At 36.8% G+C, this 25,498-nt stretch overlaps 1 protein-coding gene across 5 annotated transcripts in view; it reads right to left on the bottom strand.

Annotated features, from left to right (window-relative positions):
• RAPH1 (Ras association (RalGDS/AF-6) and pleckstrin homology domains 1) overlaps positions 1-25,498 on the bottom strand; it is a 95,963-nt gene that overhangs the window by 35,163 nt on the left and 35,302 nt on the right. For 3 of the 5 annotated variants that reach the window (XM_082630106.1, XM_082630107.1, XM_082630110.1), the window contains exons 2-5: positions 21,506-21,625; positions 17,810-17,915; positions 16,549-17,054; positions 4,968-5,048 (exon numbers count right to left, since the gene is read on the bottom strand). In XM_082630106.1, the coding sequence (XP_082486232.1) occupies positions 4,968-5,048; positions 16,549-17,054; positions 17,810-17,915; positions 21,506-21,625 (813 nt within the window). The remainder of the gene's footprint in view (positions 1-4,967; positions 5,049-16,548; positions 17,055-17,809; positions 17,916-21,505; positions 21,626-25,498) is intronic. The other 2 variants (XM_082630108.1, XM_082630109.1) reach the window with 1 other exon arrangement.

The raw sequence follows: 25,498 nt of genomic DNA, 5'->3' as shown, positions 1-25,498 counted from the left end.
TCAGTAAAATTTTATTAATTCACTCATTATATCAGTATTAACAGTACTGTGTTGCCCAAGTAAAGGACTTGTATAGCAAATGAATGATATAAACAAAATATTATGAAGTGTTTTCCCTTAAATTAATTCAATTCGTATATTTTCATAAAAATTATTTCTGAATAACATAGTCCCTAACTGTCCTCTTCCCCATTAAAACCTTTTTAGTAACACATTGTAAGTTATGCTTTTGCAATTGTATTTATTAAACTCATATAGTATAAATTGCTGCTATTTTGATATATGTGTAATTCAGACTTGCTTATCCCTAAATAATTCTGTTAGTATTTATTTTTTAATATTATGTAGTTACTAGCCACCATTTAAAACAATGCATGGCACAGCTGAGTGGAGTTATAGAAAGTATTCTATAATATTATATTTTATAAATCTAAGTATATATCAAGTTATTCTTTTTTTTTTATTTAAAAACACATGGTTTTTTTTTAATTTTATTTATTTAGTTATTTATTTATGGCTGTGTTGGCTCTTCGTTTCTATGCGAGGGTTTTCTCTAGTTGCGGCAAGTGGGGGCCACTCCTCATTGCGGTGCGCGGGCCTCTCACTATCACGGCCTCTCGTTGCAGAGCACAGGCTCCAGATGCGCAGGCTCAGTAATTGTGGTTCACGGGACTAGTTGCTCCGCGGCATGTGGGATCTTCCCAGACCAGGGCTCGAACCCGTGTCCCCTGCATTGGCAGGCAGATTCTCAACCACTGCGCCACCAGGGAAGCCCCAAGTTATTCTTGAGAAACAAATTTTTTGGAGAGAAATACTAGAACAGCACCTACTCTCATAAAGTTCATTGTCACAGATAACAAGATACACTACTTCAAAATTAAAACACTGTTACAGAAAATAAAATTAACTTAATCTTTGCTCATATCTGCACTATGTTGAGTTGGGTTTGCTATATTGTATGTCACTGCCTGTATTTTTTTTTTTTTAGCTTTTAGTTCAGGAAGAACCTTATAAGCATACCTGCCCCTTTCACCTACTCCTGGGGGGGGGAGGAGAACAAAAAAACAAAACAAACAAACAAAAAACCCCCTAAGATTTAAAACAAAAACTGGACATTTTCATCAATATTAGCACTAAAAGGTCAAACAATAATAAGAACGGAGAAAATTATCTCTAGGTCCTCATTTACCTAGATGGTATAATCCCCTGAAGGTAAAGATTAGTTGGCTCACCTATAAAAACGTCAGGTAAGCAGAAATTTCTGAAAATTCAATTTAATTTGAGGTTAGCAATCAGCTAAGAACAGGAAGAAAACTGAGGACAATTAAAAAGAGCAACTATAACTTTCATTGCTCTTACTCCCATTCATTTTTCATATATAATGGGAAAAACATATTCTTATGTAATTATGTAGAACATATAGAAAATAATTTCTTGAAAACCTAGTCCTATTTATCTTACTCATAAAAGTTACTTTCTCAGATAAAGATCCCCCAAATGAGTAGAATATCTATATTCAGATAATTATTTTTCAAATTAAAAAAAAGGTCTGCTTGAGGCCACTGAAACAAACTATTCTTTGGTAAATATAATTCTAGACATTAAATTCAAGTTTAAACTTAAAAAAAGATCTACAAAATTTTCTCAATCAGTCTGCAAACTCAAATCACCTCAAGACTTCAAATCACTAAAAAAATCTATATCTGATCAGTAAGAAACAATATTACCTAACTGTATTTGTTTAAAGACCCAGAAGTAGAAGTTACTGATTTTAAAATACTGAAAGGTTTAAATACCTTAAAATAAAAAGAGGATAATCATTATGGTTGGTGACCCCCCAAAACGCCACATCTAAAAAAAATGAGACTACAAGCAGTAGCTGAACAAGATCATAAACCCCTTTGTGTTTGGGACAGTCACTCAGCCATGCACTGCTTAACCACTGGCCAGGGCTCCCCGTTCCCTCTAAGCTACAGGTATTTGTAGCAGAAAAACATGAAAATCTAGAAACCAGAAGCAGTTAACACCTTCCTTCAATAAATGCCTTATCTTCCTTCCCCTACTGGCGCCCGTCACACAGTTCTCTAGAATTGCTCAGGAGGGAGGTGCTGGTGGCCGAGATCTGGTTACAGGAGAAAGATGCGAGAGGGACGAGGAGAGTGGTGTGCAGGTGGAGGACTGAGAAAAGGGAAAGACACAGTGTTCTGGGCGCACTGTTAAAGCAGCCTCAGTCTTGGTGCACGTGGCTCGTAACAAAAATGCATATAGCTTCATTTAAATAGGGCCTTCTTATATTTTCTTTCATTTACCACTAACAACACAAAGTCAGTAGCCTATTTTTAATCCATTTCACTGGTGTATTAGCCCATTTTCTCTCTCGCGTCTATTTCCCTCCTTTTTTTATTTATTCACTATTTATTCAACGTTGAACCTGGAACCATGCCAGGCACTGGAGAAGCAAAGGCACTCCCTGCTCTCACAGAGTTTAGAGTCTAATCGGGAGATAACTGACAACTATAATACAGTATGTTAAGTGGTACAGGAGCAAGTAAGAGGTAGAGACAGTGCCTAACCCCAAATCAGGGGCTCAGCAAAGTATTTCTGAAAAAGCCTAGAGTCCTGGAGGATGAGCAGGAGGCAGCTGTGGGTGGGGTGGAGGGTAGAGACGGAGCAAAGGGAGATATCAGTGGTTCTCAACTTGGGTGGTGCTTCCCTCAAGGAGGCATTTCATAAAAAGTTGGGGATATTTGGGGCCGTCACAATGAGGAGGAGGGGGCATTACTGGTATTTATGAGGAGGGAAGTCAGAAATGCTAGATGCCCTGCAAGCATGGGACAATGTCATATAATAACAAGTCCCACATCACACATGAATTTTTAATGCCCGTATTATAGATGGGAATTCCTGTTGATAACAATCTGAGTTTAGAACTCAGTAACTCCATTTTACACATAAGAACAAAGTATTTCTATATAATTTTGATATTCAGTGACTCTTCCAGGAATGCTATTTACCATGTAAAATAAATTGAGGGAAGCCTGCACTTAATTCCCGTTCAACATTTACCAAGAATTATTCATTATGTTGGAAAATCATTTCACCAATGGAAACCCAGCTTGAAGTAAGATTTGCCAATATGAGAACTGGTAGTATCAGTGTGCACTCTGTCACATGCAAATAAATGACAGGAGAGAGTTGATATTCCTTTTAACAGAATTAAGAACCAGATACTGTTAAATTAATGAAAAGACATGAAAGGCAGGAATTTCACTGAGTTTCATTAACACAGATTATTTTAAAATATTTCAATTACTCTATCTTTCAGAATTATTTAAAATATAGCACAATGAGAAATCTGTAATGTAAAAAGTCAAATATAAAAATCATTTTATCACCTCATCCCACACTACAAGGCAGGGAATAATTTTGTCACTACAATTATAAATAAGCATCATCTTATTTGCAAGAATTTTGTACTTCACCATTTTCTTTTCTTTGGCAATCTATAAATTGTGTCAGCACATTATCCCTACTTCATTTAAGGTTATTTCCCTTTTTAAAATTACCATATACAGGAACGTTTTGTCTGCTATTATGTGCTATAACATGTTTTAATTCTGGGTCCACCCATATTTCTGCTTTGTTTTTCCTGTAAAAATGCCTTCTGATCTCACTTTTCTTAAATCCAAAGTTCTTAATTATAAATAGGTATAGGATTTGACTATCTCATTGTGTCTTTTAATACAGTTTTTAAATGGCCAATAATTTAAAACCTGAAACAGATACATTATAATATTATAAATTATTTTTGGCTATTTCTCCTTCATACTAGGTGTTAGGGCATTAAATTCACTAAAAAAAAAAACAGGTATGTAGGTAAGTTATATTATCTATGAATTTCATTTGGGATAGTAAAAGTAGTGTTATAAATTATTTGTTATAAGATAGGGGTATTGGGACTGAAAGGACTGAGAACTGCTGCCTGGGCAGAAGAGACAAGTAGATGACAATGCAAATATTACAGTATGAGTGGCTGATGCTTAAGAATGTAGGGGAGGGGCCAAAGGTAAGGTTGGAGAAGTGTTTTTCACTAAGCAGGATATAACCCATTAGTGGGTTGTGGAATCAATTCACTGGGTTACTACCAGTATTTTTAAAGGATAGGAAGGAAGGAAGGGAGGGAGGAAGGGAAGGAGGGGAGAAGGGAAGGTCAGAGGGAATCTGATTCAACTGCGTGGGGGTCGGGGATTTTTTTTTTTTTTTAACGCTTCATAGATGACTCTGAAGCAGCACTGTCTAATGGAAATATAATATGAACTACAAATGTAATTTAAAGTTTTCTAGTAAGCACTTTTTTAAAAAAGTAAAAAGAAAATGATGAAATAAATGAATATTAGCATCTTTTATTTTACATTCTTTTTTCATAATAAGTCTTCAAAATCCAGTATGTGTTTTTATCTTTATAGCACATCTCAATTTGGATTAACATTTGAAGTGCTTAATAGCCTCATGTGGCTAGTGGCTACCGTATGGAACAGCGCAGCTCTGAAGCATCCAGGTTTGTCAACCACTGACCAGAGGATGCATTTCTGAAGAAATTAGGTCTTCTGTTAAGCATCAGTGCAGAAGAGTCATTACACTTGATATCCCCATTCTGAAGAACAGCTAAATTTAGTAAAATCTTGAGAAATTTACAGAAGCCCTTAGCTTAAGAATAAAAAAGGTTCTGATATAAAATTTCTCTATACCAGATATACAACCACCAACATAATCTTACCATGAGTTTTAATATTCAATGGTACTGTATTATACAGTTGCTCCTTTGTTTCTGCTTATTTATTAAGCTTTGTTTGTGTTCAAAAAATTGAGATATATGACAAGGTTTCACGATCAGGAGTTCTAGAGAATGCATTTCTCTTTGCTGATAAAATTTAAGTAGTCCCAATGGACATGGTTACAGAACTTACAGGTGTCAGCTCAGCCTGTTCTTCTGTGAAGTCAGTATGATGCTTGGCCTGCTTGCTGGGACATCTCAGAGAAATAGCATGCTGTGAAAATGCAGGAAGGAAGAACATGACAGGTAAAGGAGGTGGAAAAGGGCAGTTCTCATTATCATGCAGGAAGAGAAAAAGATCACTGAAATGAATCACTGAAACAAAATAGTAATGAAAAGTTGCATGCACCTCATTATACTGTGCAAAAATAGAAAAGGTAAGAACCAGATGATCCTAACGCTTGATAATTTAAGGATAACCTCACTCTCCTTCTGGACAGTAGAGCTCTATCGGAGAACTACACAGAAACAGTGTGTCCAGTACCAATTCATACGGAACCCCAACTGGGCCTTAACTGTTCTTTGGCAGTGCTCTTGATCTCTTCTCCTCTAAGTCATTCCCTCGAAGCTTGTTCTTAGAGGGAACAAGCAGTTTCCAACTTCTGCAACTGCCTGGTTTCATCCTTCAACCTCTTCCTATGACCTCACTTCCTTCCATTTCTAAGAAAATCGCATTTATCATGAGGATCTTCAGCCCTAAAATGTGTCCTACAACTACACCCATATTCTCATCCTTCTCTCCACTGCTATATGAGTAAATACCCTTTTTTCCCCTCCAAAGCTAACCATGTCCTAGATCCCACTCATTCCCCTTCTAATATCTCAATCTCTGATACTCTACTGGTCTAGCTTACTGGGGCTGAGAAGGACAGAAAAATATTCAATTCTTCTGGGCACCCTCCTCTTGTTAAACTATTAGTTTTTACTTTCATTATTTTTTACTTTTGAATTCAGCTACGGTGTACCTCTTGCACTTATCCCTTAATTCCCTGCAATCTAGCATCCACGTTTCTTCTCCAAAGTCTTCATCCTTTGAGTTGTAATGCATTCTGTAATTCATTCTCAAAGTCATCAATGACCTTTTAACCAAGGTTTCTGTCCTTCCTATTATAGTACTTTCCTCAGTGTACTAAAATTGCTTATTTGGTTGTCTGTATTGACACCCCTCTCCTCAGACAATAAATTATAATCTCCTAAGGACATTGCGTATTATGTTCACCGTTTTATCCCTTACAGCCCGACACAGTGTCTAGGTGCTCCAATATTTATGGAATGTATGAATAACTATTACTTCTTGGCCTTCATGTCACTTGCTTGGCCAGATCAAGACTGTTTTTGCTTTCCCCTCTATACATTTTCTCAGTCAACATATCCTATAGCACTGTGTCAATCACTGCATCAATGGGAGGCCTATCAAATCTATAATGCCATTATCCTCATTTTTAGGAAATAAAGACTTAAGTATTAAGAGCTAAAAAGGCATGATAAATGCAACCCACTCTCAAATGGTTCAGGAAAAAAATGTATATACATAAAAAATAATAAAGTATGGCAAAACATTAAAAATTAGTGAACATGAGTAAAGAGTTTCATGAGTTCTTTGTACTATTCTTTCAAATTTTTGTAAATTTGACATTATTTCAAAATAAAAAGTTTAAAAAATATATATTCTCTCTAGGCTCAATCTCACACAAGCTCCCACCATATTTCTAAACACTTACTGATTAGTTAAAAAAAAAAATCACAATCCAAGGTGTTCAACAAGAGATGGCTGCCTATATGCCATGTTAAACAGTATGATGGAACATTATATTATTAAAATTCAACATATCCTTACCAAAAATGAATATACATATGGGAAGTAACAAAGACAATAGAAAACAGTACATATGCAAACAAAGATTAAATGTTGTTACCTTAATAAAGATGAAAAGGGATTATGCAATGATAGAAATCATTTATTTAATGTTAAATAGGTTCCATTTCCATAAAATATTTAAATACTACAAAAAAGTTATCTTCCCAAATCTAATTTTTATCTTTTCTTCATCACTGCTTTCATAAATCTAAAAGCTGTGCTCAAAACACATAAGAGAAGTGAATGTGAAGGTCAATTCTGCACACAAATTTTGCTCCATACCTTCTCAGTTTCAAAAACTTTCTTTTGTTATAAAGCTATCACGTTCTCTATCAATCTCTCCAAAACTCTCCACAAATCTCTGCAAAGCAAGTTATGGATCACTGCTTTCTTGAACTGAATCTGTAACGTGTTAAAAGTACCATTTATGAGCCAGAATTTTGTGGGGGGAGGATGTATAGAGAAGCATTGATCTGAACACAGGAGCCCAACCATAATCAAGAAATGACCTTCTACCAAAACCATGGTTACAAAATGAAACACTTCGTTTTGGTAGCTCACACCTTAGATAACAACTGCAAGAAAGCGGAGGTTTGTGAACACACATTAATGCTTCAATAAAACGTTAATCATCTCTTACTGATATGTGTATGTGCTCTTCGCAAATATTAAAAATAAATATAGCATGATGGTTAAGAATCCAGACCCTGCGGCCGGAGGGCCTGTTTCAAGCCCCAGCTCAGTCGTTTCCTGGCAATGTGACTCTGGGCTTATTATTTAACTTGTTTCCTCATGTGTAAAATGGTGTAATGACAGCATTTATCTCCAAAAGTTGCTATAAACACTAATGAGTAATAATTACATTACTATTATATCAAAAGTGGGAAACCACTAGCCATCATCTGAATTTCATTTAAGCCTCAATTCATTTAGATTAGAGCTAGCCTGTAGCTGTTAAATTTTAACAATATATTCGGGAATATACTAAAACACCACAAGATGGGGATGTTACTGCATAAATCTCTTTGCCTTTTTTCTACTGCCCATGTAGTTCTGTCTCTAGGTCTGGATCTGAGAAGCACTGGCCAGTCGAGCCTTGTCTTGATCCTCCTTCAATTCTGTGATGAAACAGCAAGGTATTGCTGTATGAGCTCTATAACCAGACTGTCTGGGTTCAAACCCTTGGGAAAGTTATTTAGTCACTCTGCCTTAGTTCCTTTCATTGTAAAATGGAGGTAATGGTACCTATTCCACAAGGCACTGCACAGATTCAGTGTGTTAAGTATGTAAAGCACAATGCCCAACACAGAATAAGCACTCAATATAGTAGCTGATATTATTTTCTCTTTTTCCCCCTCTTCCGTTTATTCCTCTCCTAGATATGTAACTGGCCATTATATAGCCAGTATAACGGCCTTTACCAGCTCTCCCAACACAAAACAAAACAGAAAAGAAAAACAAAACGGACCTAAAACCAAATAAAGATGCTTTTTCACTTCCTCAAGGACAATGCATATATTTCTAAGAAACCCACACAATAAGGATCAGGGCATATATGCCAGTGTTGACTGGGTGGTGTGTCTGAAAAGTGTCTATGAGTGATGACCAGGCTTTTCCCCTGGCTTTCACCTTCAGTTCTTCTTTCATCTGATACCTATTCCTTCTATTAATCTCACTAGGCCAGTGAAATCTAGAATTAAACACCAACTTGGTACACGTGAATACATTTCAGTGAGATGTAGCAACATAGCCACTAGAATTTTAGGTGAAATGTAGCTGTAATAATTACTAACCCCCATCTTTTAGATATGTAGGGCTCTTAAAGTTTCAGAAAGCCCTGTGCTCCCACCTGGTTAATATTTCAGAGCAAAAGGTTGTCTTCTAAGAATAATTTGGGGCTTCAATGCCAATGCTACCTGATATTACAACACAATTGCTGTTTTCTTTCCAATACCTCAAAATTTCTGCACACATTAATTCCTGAAACAGTTTGGGAAAGTAAAAGAAGTAAAGGAATTGCACTGAAGCTATGATATGCTGTGTTTGCGTATCACAAGTTATAATGGTGTATCCATGAAATATTTCATTTAAAAAACCCTATATACATAAGGAAAAAATATATAACACTAAAAAGTTTTAGTAGCTCAGATATTTAGGGAATTTTTCCTATCAAAATATTTATTTATTTATTTGTTTGTTTGTTTGCGGTATGCGGGCCTCTCACTGTTGTGGCCTCTCCCGTTGCGGAGCACAGGCTCCAGACGCGCAGGCTCAGCGGCCATGGCTCACGGGCCTAACCGCTCCGCGGCATGTGGGATCTTCCTGGACCGGGGCACGAACCCTTGTCCCCTGCATCGGCAGGTGGACTCTCAACCACTGCGCCACCAGGGAAGGCCCTATCAAAATATTTATAATACGATCATCAAACATTCTTAAGGATTCAGCAAAACTTTTTGAATCTACCATAAACTTCAGTAAAAGCTTCTAAAAGCATTTTCATTTTAAAAACACATTTTTGTGTATTAAATTCCAAATTCAGAGGAATCATTAAATCCCACCAGAAAATAAACATACAGGTATATTTTAGCACTAAGCTTTTTATCAGTAGACCCTACTTTATATAAAATTTATAACATGAAATTACTATTTAAATTTTAAAACTGCTGTCTTATTAAAAAGTATTGTTTTATCAGTTAATGTGAATAAAAGGTACCAGCAAGTCAGCTGCAACATTTATTTCACATTGCTTTAGATATAAAGAGCCCTAATTTACTTCAACTACAATGAATTCTAATTTTAAAAACTTAGCAAGTGAACATTACTGATAGATTTCATAAGAATACTAACTAGGGGCTTCCCTGGTGGCGCAGTGGTTGAGAGTCCGCCTGCCAATGCAGGGGACACGGGTTCATGCCCCGGCTCGGGAAGATCCCACATGCCACAGAGCAGCTGGGCCAGTGAGCCATGGCCGCTGAGCCTGCGCGTCCGGAGCCTGTGCTCCGCAACGGGAGAAAAAAAGAATACTAAAATTATTCTGTAATTCATTTTTACGTTTATCCATGGAAAATATTTTTATGCTTAAAGCATTCTTTAACATTCAGGGAATAATCATTTTTGATAATCAACTTCACTTTATTTTTAAGATATTGATAAAAGTTGCGAGGCAAATGTTGTAGTTTTGGAAATCAAATATAGACTTCCCAGTTATTTGACCTACTTAATCTCTTCTTTGGAATAATGCCCGTACCAAAGGGATAGCGGGAGGCTTAAATGAAATAAACATATGTGAAGTGCCTGGAAGCACAGTATTTCAACAAAAGTCAAGAAAGAGAAAGGAGGGGAAAAAGACATACTCTCCCTGATGTGAAATTATACTGTGCCTATCCCTGCTGGCTTCAGAGAGCAAGGAGGCAGAGAGATAAGCCACAGAATTATTTATTTTTGAATGGGCAGTTTGAATACCCACATCCCCAAGATGAAATAGTACCAATCTCAAATTGATTTTTCCAACTGGTATTTGTATCACCAAACTTCAGTGCAAGTAACTATTCCGTCCTAGGTTTCTTAAAACAGGTATAATTACTTCCTCTAAAGAACTTAGTGGTGTCTAAAAAAAAAGTTTCACTATCAGAATTTTTACATATTACTTCACTCATGGCACTCCGTCCACCATCTTGAAAGAAAATAATTGCTGATAATTTTAGAGTGCAAGACTTCTAGACAAAGATGGATTGAACATGTGCATATATTTAAATGCTCATTCAAACATCTGACTGCTTCTTACGAGCCAAATAATGTTCTAGGTGTTAAAGACACATCAGGAATCAAAGAAGTTTTTCAAAAAATTCCTCTCCTCCTGGAGCTCACATTCAAGTGGGAGAAGACAGATGAGCAAAATAAAAGAAGTAAAGGACTTCCCTGGTGGCACAGTAGTTAAGAATCCACCTGCCAATGCAGGGGACACGGGTTCAAGCCCTGGTCTGGGAAGATCCCACATGCTGCGGAGCAAGTAAGCCTGTGCGCCGCAACTACTGAGCCTGTGCTCTAAACCCGCGAGCCACAACTACTGAGCCCGCATGCCACAACTACTGAAGCCCGTGCCCCTAGAGCCCATGCTCCACAACAAGAGAAGACACTGCAATGAGAAGCCCGCGCACCACAATGAAGAGTAGCCCCTGCTTGCCGCAACTAGAGAAAGCCTGTATGCAGCAATGAAGACCCAACGCAGCCAAACATACATACATACATACATACATAAATAATTTATTTTTTAAAGTAAAATATATAGTATTTTAAATGGTGATAAAATAAAGAGAAATATAAAGCAGAAAAGGGAGATTAAAAGTATCACAGGGCAGAGGAAGAGGAGTTCAATTTTAAAACAGGGTGATCACAGAAGGCCTCACTGGGAAAGTGACATTTGAGCAAATCCCTAAAGGTAGTAAAGGGGTACTATCACAGGGAAGGGCATCCAGGCAGGGGGACAAGCGAAAAGGCTCTGAGGCAAGCTCTGACTTCTGGCAATGAACAACTGGGAGGCAGTACGGCTGGCAGAGTAAGGGAGGGAGGAAAGAAAGGAATACAGGAGCAGGCAACAGGAAAGCAGATCTGGTAAGGCCCTGCAGGCCACTGTAGGGGTTTTGGTTTTATACTGAGTAAGATACAAAGCCTTTGGGTTTGAAAGGAGGAGGGGCAAGATCTGACTTACCTTTAATAGGACCACTCTGGCTGCCATGTGGATAACAGACTGTTAAGGGAACGGTGAACACAGAAGACTAATCGGGAGGCTATTGCAAAAATCTGTATCAAGACAGGGTTGGCTTGGTGGCAGTGAAGGTGGTGAGAAGTGATCAAATTCTGGATATAATCTGAAGTTAAGGCAACAGAACTGGCTGCTGGATTGGAAGCAGGGTGGGGGAAAAAAAAAGAGAAGGAGATAAAGACTCCAAGGGTTTTGCTTGATGAACTGGAGGGACAGAATAGCCATTAACTGAGGTGGAGAAGACTGCGGGAGGAATAAGTTTGGGAGAAAAAAAGCAGGGCTTCAGTTTTAGACCAGTTAAATCTGAGTTACCTATTAGATAACCAAATAGAGATATGGATTAGAAATAGGATGCATGAGCCTGGAGTTCAGGGGAGAGGCGCTGGCTAAAGAAACGTGTATTCCCTTGAATCTAAGATGATTTAGTGCTGGTATTTCTTGATCTTTATCAGAAACTGTCAACAGACAGCTTCACACAACACAGTGTAATTGCCATCTTGCTGACAGTGAGTGACCGATGCCACCTGATTTAGAACATGGCTCCTCAATCTTGGCACTATTTTGGGTCGGATACTTGTTTGCTGTGGAGGCTGTCCTGTGCACTGCAGGATTTTAGCAGCACCCCTGGCCCCTACCCACCAGATGCCAGGAGCATCTATCACTGACAACCAAAAACGTCCTCTGGGGGACAAAACAGCTCCCAGTTGAGAACCATTGTTTTTAGAGGGACTAAGATGTAGGGGGAAAAATGATAGGGTATTAAAATGTGGGAGTTGTCAGTGTGTAAGATCACAGAAGGAGTAGATACAGATAGAAAGGTAGTCTGAGGACTGCCCCTTGGGGCACTCCAAGGTCAAGAGACAGTAGACATGAAAAGGAGACTGAATGGCCAATGAGGTAGTTCCAATCCCTCCCCAAATCTCACGAAAACAAAGATAAAGGGTTTGGTTGTTGCTGCTGTTTTAAAGACAAACTCATAAGAAGACATGACAAAAATTTGGAAGCTAGAAAGCATATGGCTGAGTGGTAAAAAAAAAAAAAAAAACAACACTCAGCAGGCCCAAGGAAAGCTGATCGCTAAGCCAGCACTGGAGAAAAGCAGAGGGGCACCCCAATTTACATCCTGTGACCTCAAATGACTCCAGAATCAGAAGTGAATGAAGGTGGGACTAAAAGCAGGACTGGTTGAAAGCATGTTTAAGAAAGCAGTTAATTCCCAGATTTCCTCCTTTCCTGCCACCAGCAGCAGTCTCAGGTTCAGACTGATATTCATTCATAGGACCCCAAAGACCACAGCTTGGCACCGGGTTCATTTAGTTCTGCAGAAAGACAAAGACAAAGACAGCATGCTAGCATGAGGCATGCTATCTTCAGAAGGGGTTTATACAGCCCACCAGGGGCCTTTTTTGGACCCACCGCTGTAAGAGAAAGAGATCATGTGAATAAGTACAGAAATCACCCTGGCCTAGGGAGACTTCATGCTCCACAGGAACCAGGAGCATATTTTAACAGCCAATGAATGTAGGTTCCAGGGCCCCTGGAGGGATATGTTTATGCTCACCTATAAGAGTCACACATTGCACAAGAGGAGTCAAGTTCAGTGTCTTTTCACAGGCTTCTATAGTTCACTCACAGTCTTCCTGATCCATATATGCACTCACCAATCAGCATCAATTTACAGTAAACAATATTACCTGGATACGTTATATATTCATTAATCAAGTGTCTAGTAAAGAATGCCAGGAGAAGGAAAATCCAAGGTCATTTCCCATGAAAAAAAGGGCTCAGACCTGCTATTATTAACCCTTTCTACTTACACAGTGATTCTCAGATGGGGGCAATTTTGCCTCACAGGGAACATGCAGCAATGTCTGGAGACATTTCTAGTTGTCACAACTGGAGGGATGTATGTAGTACTGGCACCTAGTGGGTAGATGCCAGGGATGCTGCTAAACATCCTACAATGCACAGGATAGCTCCCGCAACAAAGAATTATCTAGCCCAGATGTCAATAGCCTCGACCTAAAAGGATTAAATGGAAGGTTGTGTTGAGGACCACTCCACATCCCATGACTTCTTTCCCAAATGAGTGCTAAAGCACTGGCAGCCAAGCATATGCCCTCCATGCAGGGGAATGGAAGAATCTTCTCTGGAGAAGCTTACCCACCTGAGAGAAAAGACCTAAGAATGATACTAGAATAAAGAGTACAAAAGACAAAGAAGAATTTTAAGAAGATGAAATTAATAAACACCAATTTTGTTCAAACCAAGTAAGAGATTTAATCAACTGGGAGAAAGTTTGGAGTAGAAGTAGTGATAAACATACAAAAAGCTATTTTGAAATCTAAAGACAATTCTTAATTCCAGGAAAAGCAAGAGGTAATGTCCCCAAAAGGAAATGTAACAGAAGTATATACAGTTTAGCCGTAAACTGCATGTATACAGTCATGATAATATAAACACTGAATAGTTACCCAACCAAAATATATTCGAAGGATGGGGGAATGGGAGGGGAGAAAAGAGGGAAACTGTCTAAGGAGCACTATATCCTAATTTCCAAAGTGAGAAGACAGTAGGTAATACATACAACTGCAAAAAAAAATCAAGAAATAGCGATATACTTATAGATTTAATGATAGGTAAATACACTAAGAATCAGCTAAAAGAGTAGAAAGCACTTACCTCTGCAAGCAGAATACAGGGTGCATGAGTGTGCATGTGCATGTGTAGCAAAGTTTTTTTGGTAACAAGTCTCTTTAGAACTATATGACTGTTTTTTAAATTAATTTATTTATTATTTTTTTAAATTTTTGGCTGCATTGGGTCTTTGTTGCTGTGTGCCGGCTTTAACTAGTTGAGGCGAGGGGGGCTACTCTTCGTTGCGGTGCACAGGCTTCTCATTGCGGTGGCTTCTCTTGTTGCAGAGCACGCCGCAGGCTTCAGTAGTTGTGGCTCGTGGGCTCTAGAGCGCAGGCTCAGTAGTTGTGATGCACAGGCTTAGTTGCTCTGCGGCATGTGGGATCTTCCCAGACCAGGGCTTGAACCCTGTCCCCTGCATTGGCAGGTGGATTCTTAATTGCTGTGCCAACAGGGAAGTCCCTAGAACTATATGACTCTTTAACTCCATGCATGCAAAACTAATTAAAGTATTTTTTAAAAAATTGTATTTGAGTCTGGTGGTAATTTGATACACAGGTTTGGGATCTAGCAAGCCTCCCTTAGTTTTCTTGGTTTGAATTGGAACAGACTAGATCCAAAAAAAAGTGCATGGAAACAAGTTCCAGATTTGTTAAACCACTTTTCTACCCACCTGGGCAAGGCAAAAGAACAGGCTGGATAGAGAAGACTTTTAACTCCTTTTCCTTGCTTTTTACTCACCAATCACCAAACCTTACACTAAAGTCTTATATTAAATATTATACCATTGAATATATACCATTGAAATATTATACCATGGTATCGTTGCCCATGGATACCACTAGATACTGTGTGAAGTGTTTGCTAGAAGACTTCACTTTTTACTTTATTTGCTCTTCAATTGTTACTTATAATGAATGAGTATACTTTACAGAGTGAACTTTATAATGAGTGTATTTTACAGATGGAAACACACACATACACACCAAGATTCTTAATTAGTTCACAACCTGTCCTCATGCATTCTGACCCAACTCAAAATAATCTGATTGGAAAGAAGGAATATCAACATACAAAACACAGAACAACCAAGCAAGCTCATCCCTAATAAAATATTGCTCACATCCCAACAGGTAAGTCTAAAAGATAAAAGTGATGCATGCTAAGTAGCTGGTGCTAAATATAACACCCAGGTATCACAAGGTAGAAATAAGTTTTCAAGTTCTCTATAGAATATATACTGCTTAGAAAAGTTTCATTTTAAATAAATGAAAGTTTACTCTTTGATGTCATTCGCTAACTTTCTTTACAAGCAATAAAACTTAAATTTATCTCCAAACCACCATGATGCATGCTTCTTTTGTGCTCCACAGTGCCTAGAACAAAGTACTAGTGGATACCAAGAGTTACTGACTGATGGAAATTAACCTAATGAATTAAATCAATGGGGGGGGAAATCAATAATGTTGAGTGACAGGTGTAAATTATGAATTTCTCTGCGGTTCCTTAAACAATGTTTTGTAAGATTTTACCTTAGTATTGATTAATATACATTATTTTACCCTGTATTAGAGAGCACTATATATATAAACTGAATGGAAGGCTGGCTTTATTCTGCCCCATAGGTTTTCTTCTTTCTTGCTGCTACCTTATAACAAAATTGCCTTCTCCTTGATGAAAAAAACTCAATAAAGAATTCACCTTCATCAAGCTCAGCTTTTACTAAACTTATTTTATCACAGAGCCATTCCTTACCCTCACCCCATCACATCCAGAAAAACTTCATCTTTTAGAATCTGTTCGTGCATATTATATCACCTGATTCTCTGAACCACCGTATGAGGAAGGTAGACCATGTACCATTAGCTCCACCTTACTTATGAGAAATTGAAGTTCACAAAGATTGAATAACTCCTGTAGGTCTGATGGGTAGTGAAACACTTGGAACCAAGTTTTCCAATTCCAAGCCCAGTGGCTCTTTTCACTACATCACACCGACTCTTTGACAATAAAATGGAGTAAACCCTGAGAGCTAGAATCTGGGAGAATTATAATGGGGATATGAGTCATTTTCTCAAATGGTTATTTTGTAATAAACACATATTAGAAAGCAATTATTATCAGCTTAATAGCTATCATAACTTTACAAAATATCATTAAATATAAATTATATTTCAAGTTTTTTAATCATGTAATACAACTGACATTAATTTAAGGACTTCAAATAGTTACATGAATAAAACTGAAGAAACTAAATCTCTTCTTAATCATCTTTATGACACTGCTATATCTGGTAATATATTCTGTAGTCTGTTTTTAAAGCTTAGCTCAGAGGTATTCTTGACAAACTTTAAATGTAGAAAAAGCAGGAAAGTTGATTAGAACTGCATTTCAAAAATGTAATTTCTTCCTTATTTTAATACTGAAATACCAGGGAAGAAAGTTCCATCCACTTACCTCAGTAATTGGCTGCCCCTGCTGTGTCAAATCCAGTTCTTGAGGGCGTGTTACTTTATCAATATCCAAAGAGTCCATGCTAGAGGCTGCAGAAGTGATGCTTGAACGAGAGGAGTTACTAATAGAGCGTACTTCAGCATCACTCACTGTGCCCGCTGATGCTGTTCTCCTGTGCTGATTAGTTACTAAGGACTTAGTATCTTCTAGTACAGACTGCTGAGCAGCCTCATCCATGCTCAAGGAGGCCTGTTCTAACTGTGCAGTGATGTCATCCAGGGAGTAGTTGGCATGAGACGGTTTAGTTATCCTATTAGACGAAGAAGACAGTCCTTTCAAGGTGCCATGTTTTGATGTATGTCGGCTAGCAGGTAACTTCTGAGTGGCTTTTGTTTCTGTGATTTGACGCTTACTATTTCCTGCACCAATACTGCTGAGCTCCTGCTCTATTGAGCAAAGATCGGCCATTAGGGCATCCAGATCCACGGTTTCTCCCTGATTCAGAGCTTCTGCAATGAACAACATGCATGATGTTTCCAGAGCACAATGAATTAGAATTTATACATTCTATTATAAATGCCAGGGGAAAAAGCAAAAAAATTCATCCTATTGGGCCTAATGCCTATCAAATACAGGATTTCTAACATTTTAAGATTTGTAGTAATCAGAGGAGAATAAAATTATGAGTTGAAAGATAAAAATAATGGAAAAATTGTATGTTCCATGGTTTTAACCACATCCCCCATGCAATGTTTTACCAGAGGCTCTAAGTTGTTAATATGACCACTGCCCTGGTGGAGATGTTAATACCTAAAGATCTGAGGGCATAAAAAGAGAAATGGTAAGCCCTAAAAAAATTACAGATTGAAATGTCAGTTCCAAGAACTAAAAGCTGACTAGGTAGAGTTCATTAAATAAAGGCCAGAGGAGCTGGTTTTAAATTAATAACAAGTAATTTCACTTTCACTGGACTTTATTCCAGTGAAAATACAACAATGCAATTAAGTTTGTTGTAGGATTCTACCTGAGTATGTACTTTGTCAATTATTAATAACTCAACTAGAAAACTATTTTAGTTATGTTCCAGTTTGTTTTTTTCTGTGATGATTTGAATTAGTAATAAAATGTACAAATCAAGAAATATAAGAACTCAAGTTATGCATATATGGTTTTAATATTGAGCTATTTGTGATTGTTACTGCATTATTTCCACATTATATAACTTAATACACTGTTTTACATTTTATTTCCAATTACATCTTACCATTCAAGTTGTATATGGAGAAACGATAAGAAAAATTGGCCATGTTTGTTTCCTGGCGAAGAGGAGATCTTTTTATTGGTTCCGTGGGCTTGTCAGAATCCAAACTCTTTAAAAAACAAAGTTTAATAAGTCATATTAAATTCAGGCTTCAATTATACTAAAAAGATGAATAAAGTTTTTTTTATGATTAAGTGAACTGTCATATAATAGTTAATACAACCAAAGTTCTTCTAAGTAATAGCCTTAAGGAAAAATATAATTGGTTTTCATATCATTTTGCTTATAGTTTCCTCAATTTTTAGATATATGCTTACTTAAGGCACTTGAGATAGTTACAGTTTGGAGTAAATATCTTTCCAAATACTGAATACATCAAGTATAGTGACTGAGCTCGTTTTACATAAATTCACTATAAAATAAGCTAGGTACATGAATATGGGCATGGTAAGATAAGAAATAAAAAGGAATAATGCAGAGAATTCTGTTTTCTCTCTCCTCAAAGGAATTTGTTTTTGGTCCAACAGAGCCTCATTCTTGGAATGAATTACCCTGAAGATAAGGCACAATTCTGGACTCAAAATTATGAGACCCAAGATCTTAATAGATCTTAATGGCTACAACTTCAAACAATGATGGAATATCCTTGTTCTTTGCAAGCTCTACTAAGGTGAGGGCAAACTGTAACCAGCTATACTGCCTGTGATTAAGTCTACAATCACACTGAACTTCAGGGTCGGGTGTCTTGTAAGTTAACTCACCACCTTTTTACTTTTTTATTTTTAAGATTTTTAAATTATTTATTTATTTATTTTATTTATTTTATTTTTGGCTGCATCGGGTCTTAGCTGTGGCATGCGGGATCTTCACTGAAGCATGCAGGATCTTTTGTTGCGGCATGCAGGCTTCTCCCTAGTTGTGGCATGCAGGTTTTCTCTTCTCCAGTTGAGGCACGTGAGCCCAGCAGTTGTGGCACGCAGGCTTAGTTACCCCGTGGCATGTGGGATCTCAGTTCACTGACCAGGGATCAAACCCGCATCCCCCACATTGTTAAGGTGGATTCTTTACCACTGGACCACCAGGGAAGTCCCAACTCACCATCTTTTTAAATGACACTTTTTTTCTTTCCAACCTTTCTACAATAAGGAAGATAAGGTGTTTACAACAGAGAAATTCAGGGAAAGGGTCAATAGTTATTTAGTGTCTATTTAAATAAACTTGTAAATATTACGATTAGTCTTTTAAAATTTTAATTTCTCTTTATAATTATCAAATAGATTTCAAATGAAAAAGAATGCTGAATAGTCTATTTGTAGAATCATGGAATTAGATTAGAATGCTATCTTCTTTACTCATTTGTTTCAATTGAATCCATTTAGATAGTGTCCATCCAGTTTTTAAAGCTATCATCTGAAGGAGATCCACAGCCATTCAGTGTCTTATTTCAAAGTTTCGGGAAACAGCTAGGATATTCTCCTTTAACCTCAAACCAAATTCTTCCGCTGCAGTTTAAGGCCTAATCCTCCTTCTCTCAGTGGAAATGAAGAATAGTATGTAGGTAATGTTTTCAGTAAAACCTGAATATAATTGAAAACATATTAAAACTCAATCTACTCATCAGTTCAAATAAACAAATACTTATTATAATTATCTGCTGTGTCCATGATGCTGGGGCAAAAAGGGATATAATAAGAAATACTCCTTGATGCCAAGAAATGGGTAATCTAGTAGAGTGGTTTTTTAACATATTTTTTTGGCAGGGGGTGGAGTCGGGGTGGGAGTGGAAGTCATTGAGAATGTGATAAAAGCCATGAACCTTCTTCCAGAAAAATGCAAATACATATAAAATTGTGCAAACAATTTCAGATGATTCAACAACCACTTAAAACTTAAAACTGATTTAATATAAAGTTGAAAATCCATTAACATCGTTCGGGTAATACAGGTGCATAGATGGCTCTGTAGTTAACTAAAATGAGGAAATAAACAAGAATTTAAGTTTCTGCCACCAACTTAGTAAGTAAAATATTTTTTGAAAATTTCTGAAGTGTTAAAAAGCAACTTGCTAGCAGCGAGCCACATTATGCAATAGTTTTAACCTGTTTTCTCTCTAAAGACAGCTTCATACATAAAAAAAGAACTGTTACAGCATTAGTTTAGGAACCAACTTTTTTGATAAATGGCTCTTCACATCTGTATGTCAGGGAATTTAAAATATAGGGAAGAATACAAGGTTTTATTGTATTCAGTAGAAATGCCATCTACAGTGGAGTAGCATGGAGTTTACTCCACCCGGAGTGGCTGGACTGATACCTACCTGTCTTTTCTCTTTTCTGGCCCCTCGCCAGGGATGGACAATAAAACCCACAGTCAAGGAAACCGCTGGGAGTTCCCTGGTGACCAAGTGGTTAGGATTCCAGGCTTTCACTGCTGTAGCCTGGGTTCAATCCCTAGTCAGGGAACTGAGATCCAACAAGCCACTCAGCACGGCCAAAAAAAAAGGAAACCCCACACATGACAGCTGGCCCTCACATACTTCCTTCAAGCATTAACATGTTCTATTCCCTCTTCTTTCCTTCCTCTTTCCTTTTTCTCCTCAGCATAGAACTGCACAGCCTAGTCATCATCTCCATGCCAAAATCACTTTTTTTAAAAAAAATTAAGAATTAAACTGAAATGGTTTGGTAACTACGTAAAAGACCTTTATCACCACAAATACTGTTACTTCTCCTGATTGGAGATGAAGAGCATAATCCTTAAGAAATTCTAGTAAGATTGAAAGCGTTCTTCTCAAAATTCATCATTAACAGGCTGTGGTCACAAACATGTCTGCTTTTCAAAACGATCTAGCAAGAATTACATGAAGAGTTTCTCAGTTTCAATCCCAGACTGCTATAGAAAGAGATACAGAAACAAACTAGTACTTTAAGTTTCCACCTTACCACCTACTTTTCTACTGGTTAACAAATCTCATACTTAGCAATTTACACAAAAATTCTTCCCGGAGATGATATTTAAGGATGAGTGAAAATAAGTTTTGTTCTAATGTTCTTTCTCATTGTCATAAAGTTAACGTTGCTTTAATAAACATAACTATCTTCATATATATTGAATATAATGTATTAACTGGGGTAGTAATAGTATACACTTTTATTCTAAAAAGTGACCTGGTTTAGAGGATAAAGTCGTTCTTCTTTTTTTAAAACCGAAGATCCAATAAAACAAAATGAAAAAGCTCTGCCACTGTTTTCAAATGCAGCTGGGGATGAAATTTTGTCAGTGTTCTGGAATCATGTAATAGAAAATATCTGCATGTGAGGATATTATTTATGTTGTAAAATGTGTTCATACTCACTAAGTTATAGAATAGGATTTGCTAAAATTTAGATTTTTACATTTTAGGCTTTAAAACTTTTTAGGCAGCAACTCAATTTATGAAACAGATTTCAAGAAATCCCTCTAGATGCACAGAACCTCTGTCAAAAGCATTTTTTTTTAACTCCTTAAAATAACCACAGAAGACAACATCTTCTGTTGTAGATTACTATTCATTTACTTGTTAATGTTTTGGACATTTTCCCTTTATAGCAGTATTTTAAAACATAAACTATATTCATATCCTCATGTCTACGCAGTAAAGTTTTAGCACATAGTGATGACTTAAAATCCTCAACCAGTTTTTCAAGCACAATTTCTAACCTGAGTGAGTTTGTCTAGCTCCCCCAGCCAGGCTCCAAACATTTTGTCCAGGTCCTGATCTTCCTTGTCACTGTCTTCTTCAGCACCATGGTCAATTTCTTCATCTGATAGCTGCTCCATCTGAAATACAGATATCTGTGTAAAATGAATAGTTATAGGTTGAACTTGAAAAATCACGCAGTGTATGTTCTGATACATATCGCAACTCTCTGGAGTCAAACTTTGAAAACTAGAGATTATATTATAAAAGGAAACGAGGGCTTCCCTGGTGGCGCAGTGGTTGAGAGTCCGCCTGCCAATTCAAGGGACACGGGTTCATGCCCCGGTCTGGGAAGATCCCACATGCCACGGAGCGGCTGGGCCCGTGAGCCATGGCCGCTGAGCCTGCGCATCCGGAGCCTGTGCTCCGCAACGGGAGAGGCCACAACAGTGAGAGGCCTGCGTACCACAAAAAAAAAAAAAAAAAAAAAAAAAAGGAAACGAAGTCATAAGAGACAAGGTTAACAAGGTTAACAAGTGAGTAGAAATGAGCAATTAAGTCTCAAATTTTTAGGAAATTGTGAAAGAACAAACTATCAGATTATAACCAGAATCACAAGTGATGATGGTTTTTTAAAAAAATTTTTATTGGAGTATAGTTGCTTTACAACAATGGTTTTTAAATCACAGGCCACTCCCATTAGTCACAGGATATTACAGTAGTACAGTTCTTTCCACTAATAGATCCTGCAACACCCCCAAACACCACAGAAAAATAATTTCAGAAGACTTTAATGAGCAAGTTATTATCCTATTTATTCTGTAAAAATTTGTTCAAATAAGTATGTATCATGAAAACCTTAGTCCAAAAAGCATTTCAGAGAAAAGACGAAGCAAAAACCTTTAATCTAGTTCAGTTTGTTGAATTAGTTCTTCCTTCTATCTTACTCTTACTTTCTACCCATTTGTCTTTTACTAACTTCCCTATCAGTCCCTACAAAATTCAAGGAACTAGAATTCAAACAGAAAACAGGAATTGAAAACATGAAATTCATATACAAAATTTCCTACATGTGGTGACTTTTCACGTGTTAAGTCCTTTGAAAGAAGAGATATTTTCTTTCTTCCCATTAGTAAATAATGTGATATCTGACGTGGAACTTGCATATTATTTTGTGAAAGGAGGAAAAGATTACAGGAAACAAAGTAAGATCAATGACTGACCAGATACTTAAAATTCTTAAAGTAAGATTAATCTGATTAATATAAAATATTTCAATATTAAAGGCTCTGAGAAATCTTCAGTAAAGCTTAGCTTTGCTTAAACCAACATATTCCAAATTTACTTGACCACAGATCCTTTTCCTTCAACTTGGAGTAACACCCATTAACTTTCCCAGGGACACAATGAATATCTTCATTGTACATGCCATACTCTTGACTCACGTTTACGAAAACACAAATTTTGTTCTAGTGGATCTAGGCAATATTCAGAGTACAACTTGTCAGTTAGCTTAAACAGTTCTTCACAGATTAAAGATATCCTTAATCTAGAATAAGAATTTATATACATCTTATACCTCCAAAGCAGCAATCAACAAAATTATTTCTGCAGTCCTTAAATACAGTTTTGAGATACATAAGGATTTTAGCTATCTGATGAGGTGCCATGAAGTTAAATTTTAAACCTTATTTTACCATATAAAATTTTGTAGAAACGGTCAAATAATGTTGCAAAATCAAAACTGAATTTAGTTCTAATAATGCTGAAAATCAGATCGTATCCCATTTAACCACTTAAGAGATTCTCATTTCTTAATTTCACTACTATAAGCATGTATAAATCAGGGCATTCTGCCTTGACAAATGGAAAATGGATCAACTAATTTTCCAATGCATAAATTTGGCTCTTAAAGACATTTGGTTTTTATAGTTCACTTGTATTAATACTATTTCTAAGATTTTCATTCATTATTTAATTATTTACAGAGAGTAGCCCACGCTCACAACTAGAGAAAGCCCACGTGCAGCAAAGACCCAACGCAGCCAAAAATAAATAAATATTTTAAAAAAGTTATCAACCCATTAAAAACAAAAAGTTAGTGCAAAGAAAAACCTCATCTCACCAGGTGACTTAATTATTCGAATAACAGTTGCTAGTTTGAGAACATCTAAGAGTAGTAATACTCAGTCTTCATAATGTGGGCCAACAAGCAACATAACTGGGAACGTTAACAGTCAACTTCCTTTTCCTCCCTAATCTTCAAAACTAAACACTGGAATAACCCAGAAGCAAAAATATTCTAGGAAGAATTCTGCTTTGAGATAATGACACTTATGCCTCCACTTCCCTTCTGAGCACACATTGCAAATGCCCATAAGGAAGATGCTACACTGGAAAAAAATGAAACAACAGGAATATAATTTTACAGTGCAAACACTAAACAGTTCAAAACGAATATGAATATTTTAAATTGTCATGGATCCAAATAGAACTACAGACTCCACACCAAAGTCTGGTGTGTTCTGTGAGGTTTTTTCCTATTATTCAAACCCAATAATTATTTGGATTTTAAAAAGTCTCTCAAAATTTTTAATAATTTTGTTTTATCTAGACTACTATTGACTCACGTAAAGGAACATATGCTAAGGAACAATGACAGAGTCATAAAATAAATAAAAAATTTAAAGTAACTATTAGACTTTTACTATTTATGTAACTTTTGCCAATTTTGTCCTTGCTTGAATTTCTGTCACCACATGGGTTATTTTACAAAAATGAACTTTAGACATTTTATTCAGAGACTTTTCCAATAAAAATTTAGGTCCTACAACATTTCTTAAAGGATCTATACTCTAAAACAGCACTCTCCATTCCCTAGAAGCTGATGTTAATCCTTATATCTCCTACCCCCAATACGGCATTGTTTCTGTTTACTACACACACCAAATGAGGAGCCCCAAGAAAGTTTATAGGCTCTGCACTGTCTAAAAGTCAGCAAGTCTGGTAAGGCAATTCATTCCTTATTATATATCAATCCTGTCTCCAATTAAATCACAATTCTAAACCTGAATTTTCCCAACATAATGCCCCTGCTGGAAATGATGACAGCAGAAAGTGCAAATTAAATTATACACTAGTCAGTCAATTGTCCCTCCAAACAAAAAGGGGAAATTTTTTTTAAGAAGAAAAGAGAACTTACAAATTTTGTTTTAAAAATAATTAGATATAAAGCAGAAACACGCCATTATAAAGCAATTATACTCCAATAAAGATGTTAAAAAAATTTTTTTAAAAAGGATTTAAATGGATAGCTTCTAATGTGATGTTTTTCCTTAATGATGTAGAAATAGGCCCAAGGAAACTAGACTAGAAAACATACTAGAACAAATACTATTAAATTACTCTATTAAATTAGGCACTTTAGGAGGAACATACTAAGGTTTCACTCAAATTCCCTGCTCCATTATATCTGAGGGAAACTATTTCCTTAAAGCACAAATGTACTCTGCCATAAATGAAAAGGTTTTCGCTTCCAAAGTGCAGACTTACTGAATACAGAACAAAGCCCAAAGTCGCTGGCAGGTCGAGAAGGCCCTGAGTGATCCTGGCCTTCAGAGACCTCTCTGACCTCTATTCCCACTCTCCCCTCCAGCCACACAGTCCTGCCCACTGCTGTTCCTTGGAGCAGGTTGTGGGGGAAGGAAGAATGTGGATTCTGTTTTGAAGACAGATTGAGAGATGCCTAGCAACATCCAACTGGAAAAAAACAAGGAAGTTAGGGCTCAGGTAATGAGAAAATTTAGTCAGCCTGAATATTATTTCAAACTCATGTTTATTACAGAAAAATAATAGATTACAGCTAATAATAACTAACATTTTAAACTAGTTTACATTTATTTTATTAATGAAGTGAAAACAGAAATAACGGGGGAATGATCCATAGTTGCTTATATGCTGGTTGGTTTCATTTCACAAATAACAGTGAATAATTGTGCTTCAATTACTACAGG

Source organism: Mesoplodon mirus (assembly GCF_964341445.2).
Source record: "Mesoplodon mirus genome assembly, chromosome: 8".
NCBI lineage: Eukaryota > Metazoa > Chordata > Mammalia > Artiodactyla > Ziphiidae > Mesoplodon > Mesoplodon mirus.
The sequence above is the reverse complement of the archived record's forward strand: the minus strand, read 5'-3'. Positions and strand labels throughout refer to the sequence as shown.